The sequence below is a fragment of the Musa acuminata genome, chromosome BXJ3-3 (assembly GCF_036884655.1).
Source record: "Musa acuminata AAA Group cultivar baxijiao chromosome BXJ3-3, Cavendish_Baxijiao_AAA, whole genome shotgun sequence".
NCBI classification, from domain to species: Eukaryota; Viridiplantae; Streptophyta; class Magnoliopsida; order Zingiberales; family Musaceae; genus Musa; species Musa acuminata.
The window spans coordinates 36,404,052-36,419,537 of NC_088351.1; the positions used below are offsets into that span (position 1 = coordinate 36,404,052).

The following is a 15,486-nucleotide window of genomic DNA, read 5'->3' on the forward strand; positions in this document are numbered from 1 at the left end:
CTGGAAGAATGAACAACCCATTATTTGGGATCATAATTTTTAAATATTTTTACCAACTTAAATAGAGATATTTATCCCATAATATGATTACTAAGTCTGATAAATAATTTAATCATATGGATATTAATTTAATATAAAATCTATTTTCTTGGGTGAGCTCATCTTAATATTTATTTGAGACTCTTGTTCTTCATCTAATACTAACTAGAGCATCAAAGGAATCTCATGGAGAGGTTGATTATTCGTCTTTCGATCACATCAAAGTTTTTACACTTATGCATCTGAATTAAATTAGGTTCATTTAAACATCACTCACATCCATCACATCAAATACTTGAAAATATTAATATAAAATTTTAGATTTTATGTGAAATCAGTCTCGGTAAATGGATTTATTACGTCATCGTCGGACCAATATCATGTAAGCATGTGAGTTGGATGTGGGTCCCATCTGCCCATGGGACCCACATCCAACTCACATCGCCCACTGCCCATGGTTTTAAGTTCCCACAAGAAGTTTTCTGTCCGTGAGTTGGATGTGGGTCCCATCTGCCACGTGAAAGGCCACCCGACCCCTTAAAACGCGTGTGGGTGGGCGACTGAGTCAACCAACAGAGGTAACACATTTTCACGGATCCTTCTAGACTTTTGGGATCTCACGGCATCCTTTTTGACTTTGACTTTGGAGTGTCGCCCGGACGACTTGTGGTTGACCGACCATCCTAAAAATCCCTGCCAGCTCCGAACTGGGATTGAGCTAGAGACGGGGGAGGAGGGTTCTTCCCCATCGCAATCACCCACTACAATCCAAAAGCGTCGGGTACTCCCTCTGGTTCTCTATGTTCTGATCCATGTATGTATGTATGGTCTTCTCCCCTTGGATTTCTGATTTCGCACTTGTTCTTGTCATAAAGTATTACGGCCCGATTTATAGCTGTCGCGGATGTTTCTCTTGTTTCTTGCTCCTACTGCTCAAAGATTTGCAAGCAAAATCTGTCAGAACTTGGTTTTGTTTCCTCCTCATAGTTAGAATCAATCTAAGCGGAGGTGTCCAATTCTGGCAAAGAGCAAAAGAGCAAGAAGATGAGTTGGTTCTCGATACCTGCGAAGGGTTCCTACTAAGCTCCGAAACATGATGTGAAAGAACACTTGTTTTGACATCTACCACTTCCTTCTTGAATTAACTTGATGTTTCCGTCCTGTTCTTTAAGCAAACAAACTTGGTGGACAGTGAATACAATGTACAGAGCAACTTCGGAAAGAATGTTCCGTAGATACGATCACTGAGGCTCTCTCTTCATCCGGTGTATGGTTAGGTATTTATGGTCTAAAGTAAGAAATGTGACTCAAATTATGTTCTGATTCATATTGAAATCAACTTGCAATGTTCTTTTTTCTTCGTGGATGGATGTTTACGGTTTTGCTAATTCGACAGATAGATCTGGTACTTGTTGTGTTATGAAGAAGATTCGAAGTTCCGACACTCATCAGATGTCTACGGTTGGTTTGATCGTCCACCCACTGGTTTTCATGTTCCTATATGGATTCACCAGAGGAGATCCAAGATCTGAAACGGTTGAAGTCATGTGTGGGAGACAATTGGAACATAATACCACAGCCTTTGTTCCAAATTTCCTTGCTGTAATGGATAACGTCGGCAACCAGATACGAGCCGGCGGTTTTGGAATATCAACAGTGGGCTCGGGACCTGATGGAAACTATGGATTAGGTCAATGCTATGGTGACCTCTCTTCTCTAGATTGTGCTTTGTGTTATGCTGAGGCGCGAACTGTTCTCCCCAAGTGCTTCCCCTTTAATAGTGGACGTATATTCCTTGATGGTTGCTTCATGCGGTCAGAGAATTACAGCTTCTTCACGGAGTACACAGGTCCTGGAGACAAGGTAAAATGTGGGAATGCGACCCGTAAAGGCAGAGTCTTTGAGCAGATGGCTCAGCAGGCTTTACGAGAGGCCACCGATAAGGCACCCGGAAATGGTGGCTATGCAAAGGCTTCTGCTCTGAGAAATGGGGTCTCGAATGAGTCGGCTTACGTTTTGGTCAATTGTTGGCGGACGTTGAATGAGAGCTCGTGCAGGGCTTGTCTCAAAAATGCATCAGCTTCAGTGGTTGGATGCTTACCTTGGTCAGAAGGCCGTGCACTCAATACAGGATGCTTCTTGAGGTATTCGGATACAAACTTCTTAAACGCTGACCAAAGCAGCGGGCTCGGAAGAAGTATGTGATATCAGACAGATCATAGATTTCTCGATATAATTTACGATCATAATTGTTTCTTTTAGGTACTCGTTCTTCTTGGCTGATACACAGCTTTTTTTGTTGGACATATATGCAGGAAGCATCATTGCTATGGTTGCTGCTATCGGCAGTGCTCTGATGGTTATTGGTGTTGGGCTTACGGTAGGAGTGTTTATGTGGAAGCAAAGGAAACTGAATAAGAAAAGAGGTAATCGAGTATACTAGCACATGTAAACTGTTCCATTGTGCGACAAGATATCATGACTTTTTATGTACAAGATGCTAGCAACTTCGTTTCATAAGTAGCAGAACTATGTTTAAATTCAACCTTTGCGATCATCTAATGGTTGTATTATGCATATTCTTCAGGTGCAAATAATGCTACGAGATTGGCATCAGCCCTTTATGATAGTAGTTTGAATTTCAAGTATTCCACACTCGAGAAAGCTACTGGAGGTTTTTCCATTTCCAACAAGCTTGGGCAGGGAGGGTTTGGAACAGTTTACAAGGTAACGAACAAATCACATTTCCGTCGGAATTTTTTGGTGCTATTTTTCTCATTTTCTCAGATAAATAAGCTCGATGGACTATATTACCATATAAAAGAATCAGGAAAATTCTGCAGTTGAAGCAGAGAATCCATGATCAATATCTCGTGTTTGATAAACTTGCAACTGGTTGATAGGGAACTCTATCTGATGGAAGAGAAATTGCTGTGAAGAGGCTATTCTTTAACAATAAACACCGGGTTTCAGATTTTTACAATGAAGTTAACATAATCAGCAGTGTGGAGCACAAGAGCCTTGTCAGATTGTTGGGTTGCAGCTGTTCGGGACCTGAAAGCCTACTTGTTTACGAGTTCCTTCCAAACAAGAGCCTTGATCGTTTCTTATTTGGTAAAATACTTACGGGACCATTTTGATACTGTTGTTGCTTCAGTCTGGCAACTAATATGACACACTCTAATTCCTTCCTCTTATAACAAGTGTCAATACTGCAATTGTAGGACCAGAAGTCTATATGCTGGTAGAATTTTTAGCTGTGTCCGCATGTAATTTTTGAAAGCTGCTATTTTCACAAGCATTGCCTCTTCTCCCAATGTTGCTGCATGATTAACCTATTTTTATTGTAACAAAATGCATTCTACATGGTTTTGACAGATCGGGAAAACGGTAAAGCATTAGATTGGCGTAAAAGATTTAACATCATTACCGACACTGCTGAAGGTCTGTCGTACCTGCACGAGAACCCCAAGGTCAAAATCATTCACAGGGATATCAAAGCAAGCAACATTCTGTTAGATTTAAAGTTTCGAGCTAAAATTGCCGATTTTGGACTAGCAAGATCATTCCAAGGTGACAAAAGTCATATAAGCACGGCGATAGCAGGAACCCTGTAAGTAATCTTGCCTCATCCTTCTGTTTAAAGTGCCATGGAATGCTTGAATGAGCAAAACAACTCTTTTGCATCACTTAAACTTTGTATCGCCTGGCAATTCACATGCTTTCTTGTGCCTACTATTTATGTATGCTTGATAAATTTCATCATCTGCTTACAGAGGCTACATGGCTCCAGAATACATAGCCCATGGACAATTAACAGAGAAGGCCGATGTCTACAGTTTCGGGGTGCTTATGATAGAGATTGTGACTGGAATATCTAACAATAGGAGCAAAATTTGTGAATATGATTCTGAGTCCTCGGAGAGTTTGCTAACTCAAGTAAGTGGCTGACCATAAATTGCTATATTATTCTATGGAATTTGTTAGTATCACCTATTGTTTTAGGGTTGTCATGTTTGAGAATAAGGCCTTTGAGGTGGTCTAACATTTCTTAAAGGTGATTTTCCCAAGAAAAAAATTTTCAGGGTCATGATTTCATGTCTCTTCGACAATCACATGAAGGTTCCTATTCATATAGAGTGACCAAGGGGATATTCTTCTCATCGAAAATATTATAGATAATGTTTTTTCATACCGACTGATTGGAATTCAGGTGTTGAATCCTAATTGGTCGAAAATATCAACCATATTAGTTCAAGTGTATATTTAAGCCTCGGCTAAGATGCCATTAGACCTTCCAATCACATGAATGAGGTGTTGAAGTTCCTTGATATGCACATTCATGGTATCTGCTCTATGAGCATAAAAAGTGAAGCATAAAAGATATGCACATTCACGGTATCTGCTCTATGAGCATAAAAAGTGAAGCATAAGAAAGAACATCAGTAACAATATTGAATGACCGATGTCACTAAATGTCTAATCTTTGGATGTGTAGGCATGGAAGCATTTTCAATCAGGAACAGTGGAACAGTTGATGGATCCAAATATAACTCTGGACGGATACGCAGATGGCGATGCTGTGAAAGAGGAAGTGATGAAGATGTTTCATGTTGGACTTCTATGCACCCAGGAGATCCCGACATTTAGGCCGTCGGTCTCTTGTGCATTGCAGATGCTGTTGGATCGGGAGAAGCAGCCACCTGCACCCACCAAACCACCTTTTACTGATGATGCTTCCATGGAGCTAGATGAAACCAAGGAAGACATAGATCAGCCTCGAGATCCTTCCTCCATTGCCAATGTCTCAACCGGCTCCTTCGATCCACGATGACAGTCTCCAGTCTCCATGGTGATCTACGAGTGTCTCCATATGGGGAATAGTATGCTATTCCTAGGTAGATTATAAGACTGAAAACCAAATAGGTATGACCATGATATATAGATTTGAAGTGGCACCAAAAGCCACAAAATCTAGCAAGTGTGATGTGAAGGAATGCAATATGCTGGTTTTATTCTTGCTTGTGGGTTTTTAGGAAACGATTTGAGTAAGTCTACTTGTATGGAGAGTGATTAGTCTTTTTTTGTATAAATTATAAAAAAAATTATTACACCAAATGACGACGTTTACGCATGGATTCATTTTTGTAATAATGCACTAATCAACACGAATGTCTCGATAGAGTTGGAGGATAAATAGTTCGATGTAGAAGTTGTGAATGTTATGTTTTCTATCATTTTTGTAATAATACATAATGCACTAATCAACACGGATGTCTTTGTAATAATGCATAATGCACGAATCAACACGAATGTCTCGGTAGAGTTGGAGGATAAATAGTTAGATATTAAAATTTTGAATGCAATAATATGCAAATAACAAAACACTTACGCGAGGTCTCAAGATGATTTCTCATGAGAATATCTCTCTTGCAGATCTCATCGGACTTCATGGACCCTCTGCAACTTGACGCTCGACATCTTTCATTTTGCTAAGAAGACCAACACAGACGAATGAAACCATGTTGCAAGACAGCACAACTCCCTCGCTCACAAGCTAGCAAATTTCCCAAGACAACTAACCTTCTTTTGTTGGAGAAGCAATTCGCCACCTGACTCTTTATGTATAACTCTTTAATCTAAGTTGACATATTTTCATTTAATCAATCACGGTTTTGGCAGCATCATTCCACACTTCATGTCCATGATTCATTTTGCAGTCGATTCAAGGTATCTCTCGTACATCATGCGATAATTGAATCACTTTGTGCACATCTATTCACCAAAACCATCAATTTTTGATGGCTTGAGATACGCAAAAAGAATGCAATGCAAATCTCTCGCCAATAATAACAACAACCAACAAGCACAAAAGATCCAACGAGCTTACCCATAAACTTCACTGGATAGAGTGGATAAGAAGGTTTATCCAGTTAGCAAAGACCAACACACGCGCAAGCAAAGCACGACATATATGTACACACATGCTTAACAAGTAGCATAAGGTCCCGACGCCTACTGCTCAAAACCATCTTCTTCGCCATCATCATTGAGCATTATTAGATCCTAGAAAAGACTTCTAATAACCCCCTTGGATATATGCATTGAGACGGTTCAGCTCCTCGCGATGCTCGCTCACCACGGCTCGAACAACATCACCGATGGAGACCATGCCGATCATACCGTTGTTGTCAATCACAGGGATGTGCCTGATGCGGTTATCTATCAACAAAGAAGACCACAACACATTGATATCACTTTGTATAGCCACTACTTACATGCAACTAATGGTATGTAGAACACAGCAAACCTGTCATAAGTTGCATTGCCCGCAGAACTTTGGTATCTGGTGTCACAGTGATCAATTTGTTCTGGTCATAAGAGGCCAATGAAGTTTTAGCACGACAGGAAAAAGAAATGCAAGTGAAAGAAGTACTTCACTATTTGTTGATTTTAAGGAGAGCAGCGTTTGTACAACTCCACCATAGAGATTATTATTTGCTGCAAATTCTGCTCCTTATATGAATTATTCAGATCAGTATAGCATAATTTTGAATACCGGGGCAAAGGAAATGGACAATCTTATTTTAAACAAGCAGCATATTGCAACAATAGCAGCTCGAAGTTACCTCCTCAGTCATGATGTCTCCAACTTTAGTTGATTTGGACGATCTGCCCTGGATAATGATCTTCCGGAGATAATCTGAAAAATGAAAATCTTCATCCTTAGTGAATGTCCAAAATTGCACATCCACATGAAGATGATTGATGAACAATTACTGTGAATAGCAGAATGATAATTGTATTTTCCAGAACAAATCATTAGAAACGGTTCTCTAATTTTCCATTCATCTTTTTCAAAAAAATTTCTTGTCATCTAGCCTTGTGAGTCTCTAATTGAGTGACACACAACCCAATGGCTCTGGTGGTACACTTGCGTGCCTCCACTTGAGTGTCCAAAAACAAGTTTGCCTTTGGCAAAACTGCCACTAGATTCTAGTGGTACTCCACCACAGCACTTTTAGGTCTGCATAAGGCTCTCAGCTTATTTCTCTAGAGAAGTAGATCTTCCACCAGCCACTAAATTAGACCACATTTTCTTCTCCTTTTTTGTGCCTGAACAGAGGCATGTGCATGTGTGTACATTTGCGCATGCAAGAAAAGGCACATTAGTTCCGTGTGAATATATGTTTTTGTACAAGTAGCAATTCACCACTATCAAAATAGTGTGTCGAATAGTGACTACCTCTCTCAGTGACAATCCCAGCAATTGCCTTGTCTTCTCCAGATTTCACCACCACTAAAGCTCCGACATTGTGTTGTGTCATCTGAAAATGCTCAAAGCAAACAGGGCAATTTACATGAATAACAGCAGTAATGTGCATATGCTTGTAAATACCATATATGTCAGGTTTCACAACACAATCCCATGCCAAACAATTAACAATCAAATATTATGGTTAAGAAAAATCATACCGACTTCACAGCATCATAAACAGTGTCATCAGTTGTGCACCACAGCCAGGAACCATCAGCACTCTTGCCTTTAGCTTTCATAATATCTCGGATGGTGGTGCTTTCAAATCCATGCTCTTCCAATCGAGCAGAAGAAACTGACTCAAAACGTGAAAACACAGTAGGTAGCGTGGCTGGGTTCATGACACGAATATGTTGGAGCATAGCATTTTTAATAACATTTCCATGCAATCGTAATGATTGGAGTGCTCTCTGCATTTCTCCTGGCAATTAATAGTGCAGTCATTAGACCATTTGATTATCCAACTCTAAAATAAACAAGCATCTCATCTCAGAATCCACCATACTCATGCAGCTTAAAGGAAAGATACACGATGAAAGAGTTGCTTCAACGATTAAAGAATGGAACAAGACATAAGGCATGGAATAACAGAGCATTTCATTATGGATTGCATATTATCCTTTTAAAATAACATCCTTCACCGTCCACGAGACTAATAATAGAACTTCAGAACGAGACTAATACTAGAACTTCAGAAGAAAAGTTCATAACATGGAGACTTATCTTTGAAAAAAGGCCAAGGTTAGCTTTTAAAAATCACATGTTTAACGCTGTTCTGAACCTTCCAACTATCTTGTCTAACTTGCTCCTGGATAATCAGTTTCGGTCTATAGATTTACGAGCAGGCTAGCTTCAGGAAAGTCAATCTGTAACAGGCAGAGATATAGAGATGACACAGCGGTACATTGTGTCACTCTACCGGAAGCTTGCCAGTAACTTTTGCCAACAGAAGCTTACCGTATTGCAACAAAGCAGAAGCATGATGGCTTGCAAACATCCTCTTCGTTCAAAATATTTCTCATCTCCAACGAAGCAACAAAAGATCCAGCTCGAGAAGTTTCACGTGGCATGCATCTTAAATCTTACCATCCTGATGGTACTTGAACAACAGCATAAAGCTTGGAAGTGAGTCCACCTCAAAAAGACAAGACTAAGGTCTTTCAAACCCAGCCGCTAGTACTACACAATAGTTATATTTAGTTTATTTATTTGTAGCTTTTGAGATGAGTGTTGCTTCCTAGATAACAAGCTTGTCATTTATATCAGATTCTAGGCTATTTTTGTTCTGGAGATGTCTTGAAAGTCTCTACAGATTTTTAGGAACCATCAAAAAGCCCCTCAGATTTTTTAAACAACACGTCCTTGGCAAGGAACTTAGCACCGACAATTGCGGTAGACATCAACATGTGTCATAAACATTTTCAAAGCAAAATGCCAACCTTTGTACAGATCCAAGACTGAAATCACTGTAATAAACTGCCTTATGTAGCTTCTCCACCCTTGTCAGCTAATGAAATCTCATCCACAACTTGTATTTCCGCTCCTATGACTCGATTTTACGTTTCAATCAAAAGAGGACAAAGCAATACGCTCTCGGTCCACACCACCTAATTGTTTTGATAAACAAGATCTCCATTTCTTTTGATCATTTGGTTCTACGTTTTGATCAAACAAGTGTTCAAATTTCTCCTTTCTTATTCCTCCTATTTTTTTATAAGAAAAAATAACAGAAAGAAAAAATATTATGAGACCCAAAAAAATCCGCACTTTTTCACGGTCTTAAACATACACTCTGCTACTCATTTGTATCATCTTGGGAGACATTCTCAGAAAACAAGGAGGCAAATATCACACCCACAAAGTACAGGAGATCTGGACGGGATCAGATAAGGAGAGATCGGAATCTCCCACAAAAGCTAAAAGCTTTAAACGATAGGAAAGCAACCACGGACAAACAAAAACGGCTGGAAGAAAATTAGAGTGAAACGATGAAGAAATATCACGCTGCTGCTGCTGCAAATCGTGCATAAAGGATGAAAGAGTTGACCGAAGGAGTAGGCTTCAGTCTACCCGAGGGGTCTCACCTCGAGAAGGAAGGCGGTCTCACCGAGCGATATGGACGGATCGATCGTGTGAGAGAGATAGAGAGTTGATAGCAGAGGAGTGGATAGGGGAGCGTCGGCGGCGGCGGCAGGGCACACAAGGAAACCCTCATAAATGAAGTCGCCTACCTATCATAGCAACGTCGCTTTATGGGTGTCGTCATTAATGCGCATAAACAACCAAATGATACGTCAGTTGATAACTACGCATCTTTTCTTTTCTTCGTAATCCGAACCAATAACTTGCAGGAAGGCCAATGACCCAACTATTTTAGTAATCTTCCATAATATTCCTAATAACATTATGACTAAATATTTGTTATATTTTTAGTATCTCTTTATTCATTATTAATTTTTTTACCATAACTAATTTTTTGATTATATTTATGATACAATAACATTATTTTGATCTTGATGTGGAATATCTATCGTCACGTGGAGATTGGCGCGGAAAGAGTCTCTGTCACCTTCCACCTGCCTTACCACACCGTGAACAACAGTTCAAAAAATATCGTTCAGATGACCGTTCAAGCACGTCTCATCTTTATCGCCCATGCAAACAAAATGTCCAAGGGGGAAGTTGTGATGGTTATAAGCTTGTCTCATCTTTTGACTACGTATAAAAGCTATCCTCGATACTATGCCAAGGGCTTTCTTTCTTAGAAAAAATTGATATTTCAAAAGGACCTTGGACTAACTTGAACATCGGAAGGATCGGATCAAAAAGCATCTTCCGATATCGGTCTTAGTATAAGTAATGCTCAAGAAGCTCAGCCCCTACCCCGGAGCTACTCAAGAACTACTTTAGAGTCATATTGGATGTTCCTATGCCCTCAGGCTCGGACCACGTCAGGTCGACTCAAAAGTTAATAACAAATTCTCATAATATTTTGGCTCTAGAATGAGGGTTCGATGTCACAAGAACATCTACTCATTAACCCTCTCAATGAATGCTCCAGCGAGGAGGCATTGCCTCCAATCCATAACACTTTTACTTAAGGGGTATAGCCTCTGTCCTTCCCTCATGTTGATACGTTTACTTAAGTGCAAACGCTGACATGATACTAACGTATGTTCAATGACCCAGGTCTCTTACCCTTGGGGACAAATTCAAGTCACCTGTTTGTTCCAATCAAAGTATTCTTGAACCTCACCCATCGGGTGCAAACACTCACGGGCATGATGTAGGCTATCCCCCAGGCGTTAGCTAGCCCAACAAGTAGCACCATCCTCTTAGCCATGATCGACATCTTAACCACCATTGCCTCTGGCACTTATCGAAGTCCCCTCAACTAACACAGTACCAACCTTTCAAGATCCCTCGAGGTTATTCAGGCTCATAACCAAAAGAGCACATCGCTCCCCAGTGGTGGAGTTCAACGCACTGTCATAGCACCACCCTGCCTCGCCCGAGTCTGAGACCCAATTGGTGGATTCAATGGATGACTCCCTAGGTCCAACTATAAGAAATGGATCAAGCACGGACGAGATGCAACGAGAGCTCTAGTAGTCCAAGGGGAGAACCCACTCAATCCTACCTTGAGTTGCTCCTCATTCACCTAGATCATTCAAGAAGAATCAATCCCGACTAACTTCCACCTTCTATCACTAGAAGCCTTTGATAATAGCACCAACCCAATTATGCATACTATCACCTTTCGTGCCGAGACGTCTCTCTCCGGCACCTTAGACACTTAGATGTGTCATGTGTTCCCGATGACATTAAGGGGCCCAGCACGAGAGTGGTACACTTATTTGAAACCACCCTCAATTGGCTCCTTCGCTCATCTTATAAGGAAATTTGAACTCTACTTCCTCAATAATATATGCCTAAGACAATTGACGATGAAATTGCTTGGGCTCAAGCAAAGGAAGGAAGAGGCACTCTCTAACTTCATCACTTAGTTCACCAATGAGATCTGATATATGCAAGAGGCCCATCCATCACTCATGATTCAAGCTTTCATGATAGGGCTTAAGCCCTCTCACCTTTTTTGGTTATTGGTAGAGAGGTCATCGATGTCTGTATCCAAAGTCTTCCGGAGAGCCAATCAATACATAGCCACTAAGGTGATGGTCTCAAGCAAGTACGAGGAGACATGCAAAAGTTCGTGACATGAGCAACCACCATTGACTTTGGCCTAAAGATCGCCTCGATGAGGAAAGCAAGAATGACCTAAGTCGCCTTGCTTGAGACCCAAGCTGACCCCCCTTAACATGATGAGAAAAGTCTAATAAAGTAAGGAAAATTTCGGGTTGTACCCTAAGGAGCTAGGTTGAGACCTACATCGACCAACTACTCCTCATCCATCTTTCAGACTGTATTAAAGGTAAAAAGAATATCCCTTAATCGAAGCACTTGATTCGTTTCCTTATCCAACAGGAAGGAAGGGGTGCTATCAATATAGTGCACCGACCAAGTAAGGTTGAATCCCTAATCTTAACTTAAACTCATGAGAAAGAAGCGCTCTTTTTAGCCTTTATTATTGAAAGGGGCACTACTAACTTTGAAACACTTTCGAGTGGCTAGGTAGTAGCCAAATTTTCCTTTGCACAAATGGAAATATGTGAAAAAAAGGGTGCAGACTAGAGTAATATCGACACATCAACATTACCTGATAAACACTATCAAAATCATCACGAGTTAGGTGTCATTTGGGAGGATGATATCCTCCATCATTAAAAATAAGACACTATCACTGAGTGAAAATGAAGTTGACGGCCTGCCTCGAGGGTGTCATAAGATAAATAAAAGGACCCTTAGATAGGATCGAATGAGCGTTGACAAGGCCGGGGAACTTGTGGGTTGAACTCGGTTGAGATACAATATATAGCCCTCAAGCGATCTAAGAGAGATGCGCTTACTATTGAGTCATAGTCATGAGAACTTCTCGTAGACTCCAAATCTTGAAGAACCATCGAGTTCATAGGAGAGCCCCTTCCGATGAGGAGGACCCAACTTTCTTTGCCCTCGGACTACTTGAAGATGAAGCATAAACCTTGATCGGTTGACGGTTAAAGGATCGAGAAGAATTTGTACAAGAAGGGAGAGATATCCCGAGCCTAAGATTGAATAGTAGAACTAATGCTGAGACGGAGGACTTAAAGACCGGCTTACCTTATCGAGAACTGAGGTGAGGGAGGAGATGCTCCTAAGGAGTCTTAGGGGTGAGACTGAGAACTCTCGAGGCTCTGAAGACTCTCAGCTCTGGAGACTCAGATGAAAGAATAAATCCCACCCCACGGGGGGAGGAGATTTATAAGGAGGTCAATCTCTCTCCTCATGCAATCAAGCCAAGTGTCTCTTCGAGGGCAAATCCAAAGAGGCCTACCACGGCGAGAAGGTCTGATATCTGTCATGACAGAAAGAGAACTCGAAACCTGCCACAATGGAATGAGAACTCGAGGCTTGCAATGGTAGAAAGATTTAAAAATCTGTTATGGTGGAAAGAAGATAAAACTGCTATGGTGGAGTCATAGGGTCAAACATGCCCAAGACGTATAAGTTGGGAGATCTGACTTATGTTAAGATAAATCTGCTAAGGTGGAAGTGCAAGGCCAAATATATATGTGGCATGTGAGTCGGGAAACCCGACCCGTATTAAGATAAATCCACTACGACGGAGGTGAAGGGCCAAAACATGCCTGAGGCATGTGTTAGGAAACTCGATCTGCACCAAGATAAACTAGCTACAGTGAAGGCATAAGACCAAACGTGCCTGAGGTATGTGAGTTGGGAAACTCGACCCACATCAAAATAAGTCCACTCCGACAGAGGCATAAAGCTAAACATACCCAAGACGTATGAGTCAAGAAACTCGACCCATGTCAAGATAAATCCATTATGGTGGAGGCACAGGGCCAAACATGCCCCCGAAGCATATGAGTCAAAAAACTTGACCTAAATCAAGATAAATTTACTATGATAAAGGTGTGGGGCCAAACGTGACCGAAGCATGTGAGTCGAGAAACCTGACCTATGTCAAAATAAATTCATTATGATGAAGACACAATGCCAAACATGTTCGAGGCATGTGAGTCGAGAAATCTAACCCACATCAAAATAAATCTGTTATGGTAGAGGCATAGGGCCAAATGTGCTTGAGGCATATTAAACGAGAAACCTGGCTTGCATCAAGATAACTCCGCTATGGTAGAGATCTAGTGCTTAACATGCTCGAGGTGTGTGAATCAAAAAATCCAACCAACGCCAAGGTAAATCCGCTACGATGGAGGTGCAAGGCCAAACATGCCCAAGGCGTGTGAGTCAAGAAATTTAACATGCACCAAAATAAATCCACTATAGCGTAGACGTAGGGCTCAACGTGCCCGAAGTGTGAGCTAAAAAATCCGCCCCACACCAAGATAAATCTGCTATAGCGGAGACATAAGGCCAAAGGTGCTCAAGACACAAGTCTAAAAACCTAACCCACACTTATTGGCATCTCCTTTGTGTGACGAAGAAACAAGTTGGCGATAGGCTTGCCAAGTGAATTGACCATCATACTCCGAACCCTTCTAACATGAGCCCCAAAAGATGCCTCAAGAAGAACAAATTATAGAGAACATTTTTATGGCCAATCACCATCTAACATCTGTCATCACATGGAGACTAGTGTGAAAAGAAAGGATCCCCGTCACTTCTACCTACTTGCCCCCATGGATAATAGTTTAAGAGAAATTATTCGGGTGATCATTTAGGCTTGTCTTCTCTCTTTCTCCCACATGACAAAACATCAAAGGAGGAAGTTGGGGTAGTTGCATCTTCCGACATCGATCTTAATACATGTGGAGCTTAGGAAGCTCGACCCTCGCATCAGAGCTACTTAGGAACTAACTCTGATCACATCAGAGCTATTCAAGAACCACCTCAGAGACACTCAAGAACTATCTTAGAGTCAGGTTGAATGCTCTTACACCCTAAAGCTCGGACCATGTTAAGTTGACTCAGAGGATAATTTTTTCTAACACGTCTAACTCGTTTTTGGAGTACTGAGAGACAATTAAGTCTCAGTAAGTTCACGTAGAAATAAGTCTTGAATTCATTCTACTGCATATAATATGACGATAAAAATAGAAAAGACAAAGGAAAAAAGGAAAAGGACTCCATAAACAACATGGTTAACTCAATCAAAGACGCTGTCGACATAACAATAAGATCAGTCTTATCCTTGTACTTCTCTTGCAGGTGCTGCTGTATCCATCAGCAAACGCTGAGCAATCTCTGGATCCAATTCTCCTTGCTGTGCTTAACCCATGGCATACTTCAGCGTCCAGCTCCGAGCAGTGGACTCATATCTCATACGATCGTTCTTGCACAGATGAGCGATCTCAGGCACCAGCGGATCATCGGGGTTTGGATCCGTGAGCAAGGAGCATATGGACAGCAGCACCTGCACGCAGCGTTCATCAAGGAGGAGGAGGAGGAGAAGTAGACTGCAGAGACGTACGTGTGAATCACCTTACCTTGGATATGGTCAAGGCTGGACTCCATTGATCTTTGAGTATGTCCAAGCAGATGTTGCCGTTGTTGTTGATGTTGGGATGGAAGACCTTGGTCCTGAATGCTACCTACTCGCAACACATCATGGACATAAAGGAGAGTTGGACTTGGATCGAGTTAGTGCTGAAACAACGGCGAGAGTCATTACCTTGGGAGGTTTGAAGGGATAGTCTGGTGGGAAGTGGATGTTGACAAGGAAGACGCCGCCAGCATATGGGCTGTCGTTAGGCCCCATGATGGTGGCTTGCCAGTGGAACATGTCATCAGCCACAGGTCCTGAGCAAAAACCCAAAAGCAACAACACAATGATCATGGCACTAGAAGCTCTGTTAGTTAACAGGAAGGAGGAGTAGCTGAGCCTGACGTGTGCACCTGCACTGCACGAAGTTGGTGGGTCTCTCTGCAGGTCCTTCAACTCCTTAATTATCCTCCTCGACGCCATTGATCATGCTGAGGAAGAAAGAAGAAGAACCTTGGAGTTCGGAACGGCGTTGAGTAGAGCTGACGACGGGGGAGGAGTTATA

General features: G+C 41.5%; 3 protein-coding genes across 9 annotated transcripts; 1 reads left to right on the plus strand and 2 right to left on the minus strand.

Annotated features, from left to right (window-relative positions):
* Nucleotides 1-682: 682 nt before the first annotated feature.
* On the plus strand, nt 683-5,173 carry LOC135633141 (cysteine-rich receptor-like protein kinase 2). Of its 7 annotated transcripts, none has more exons than XM_065142261.1 (9): nt 688-820; nt 1,212-1,332; nt 1,436-2,236; nt 2,355-2,465; nt 2,627-2,766; nt 2,943-3,153; nt 3,418-3,652; nt 3,816-3,978; nt 4,538-5,173. In XM_065142261.1, the coding sequence occupies exons 3-9, from the start codon at nt 1,459-1,461 to the stop codon at nt 4,871-4,873; spliced, it is 1,974 nt and encodes a 657-aa protein (XP_064998333.1). In that variant the 5' UTR covers nt 688-820; nt 1,212-1,332; nt 1,436-1,458; the 3' UTR covers nt 4,874-5,173. The 7 variants fall into 7 exon arrangements, with proteins under 7 accessions (XP_064998330.1, XP_064998333.1, XP_064998335.1 ...); XM_065142263.1 differs by having other exon boundaries at nt 1,212-1,316; XM_065142260.1 differs by having other exon boundaries at nt 701-853.
* Nucleotides 5,174-5,904: 731 nt separating this feature from the next.
* LOC103978722 (CBS domain-containing protein CBSX3, mitochondrial) lies at nt 5,905-9,599 on the minus strand. Its single transcript, XM_009394619.3, has 6 exons — nt 9,442-9,599; nt 7,516-7,778; nt 7,286-7,367; nt 6,669-6,742; nt 6,350-6,410; nt 5,905-6,261 (listed from the first exon to the last, which is right to left on the minus strand). The coding sequence occupies exons 2-6, from the start codon at nt 7,771-7,773 to the stop codon at nt 6,119-6,121; spliced, it is 618 nt and encodes a 205-aa protein (XP_009392894.2). The 5' UTR covers nt 7,774-7,778; nt 9,442-9,599; the 3' UTR covers nt 5,905-6,118.
* Nucleotides 9,600-14,477: 4,878 nt separating this feature from the next.
* Nucleotides 14,478-15,474, minus strand: LOC103978721 (ubiquitin-conjugating enzyme E2-17 kDa-like). The gene is made up of 4 exons (XM_009394618.3): nt 15,335-15,474; nt 15,111-15,238; nt 14,926-15,030; nt 14,478-14,852 (listed from the first exon to the last, which is right to left on the minus strand). The coding sequence occupies exons 1-4, from the start codon at nt 15,402-15,404 to the stop codon at nt 14,709-14,711; spliced, it is 447 nt and encodes a 148-aa protein (XP_009392893.1). The 5' UTR covers nt 15,405-15,474; the 3' UTR covers nt 14,478-14,708.
* Between the last annotated feature and the right edge of the window lie 12 nt (nt 15,475-15,486).

Excerpts from the sequence above, each read along its gene's own strand:
- LOC135633141 (XM_065142258.1), top strand. The coding sequence starts at position 1,405 with ATGGATGTTTACGGTTTTGCTAATTCGACAGATAGATCTGGTACTTGT. Across the intron at positions 3,653-3,815 it reads ACGGCGATAGCAGGAACCCT|AGGCTACATGGCTCCAGAAT; the intron begins GTAAGTAATCTT and ends ATCTGCTTACAG. Across the intron at positions 3,979-4,537 it reads CGGAGAGTTTGCTAACTCAA|GCATGGAAGCATTTTCAATC; the intron begins GTAAGTGGCTGA and ends TTGGATGTGTAG.
- LOC103978722 (XM_009394619.3), bottom strand. The coding sequence starts at position 7,773 with ATGCAGAGAGCACTCCAATCATTACGATTGCATGGAAATGTTATTAAA. Across the intron at positions 7,368-7,515 it reads TTTATGATGCTGTGAAGTCG|ATGACACAACACAATGTCGG; the intron begins GTATGATTTTTC and ends GAGCATTTTCAG. Across the intron at positions 6,411-6,668 it reads GAGACATCATGACTGAGGAG|AACAAATTGATCACTGTGAC; the intron begins GTAACTTCGAGC and ends TCTTATGACCAG.
- LOC103978721 (XM_009394618.3), bottom strand. The coding sequence starts at position 15,404 with ATGGCGTCGAGGAGGATAATTAAGGAGTTGAAGGACCTGCAGAGAGAC. Across the intron at positions 15,031-15,110 it reads ATCCCTTCAAACCTCCCAAG|GTAGCATTCAGGACCAAGGT; the intron begins GTAATGACTCTC and ends TGTTGCGAGTAG. Across the intron at positions 14,853-14,925 it reads CAGCCTTGACCATATCCAAG|GTGCTGCTGTCCATATGCTC; the intron begins GTAAGGTGATTC and ends CGCTGCGTGCAG.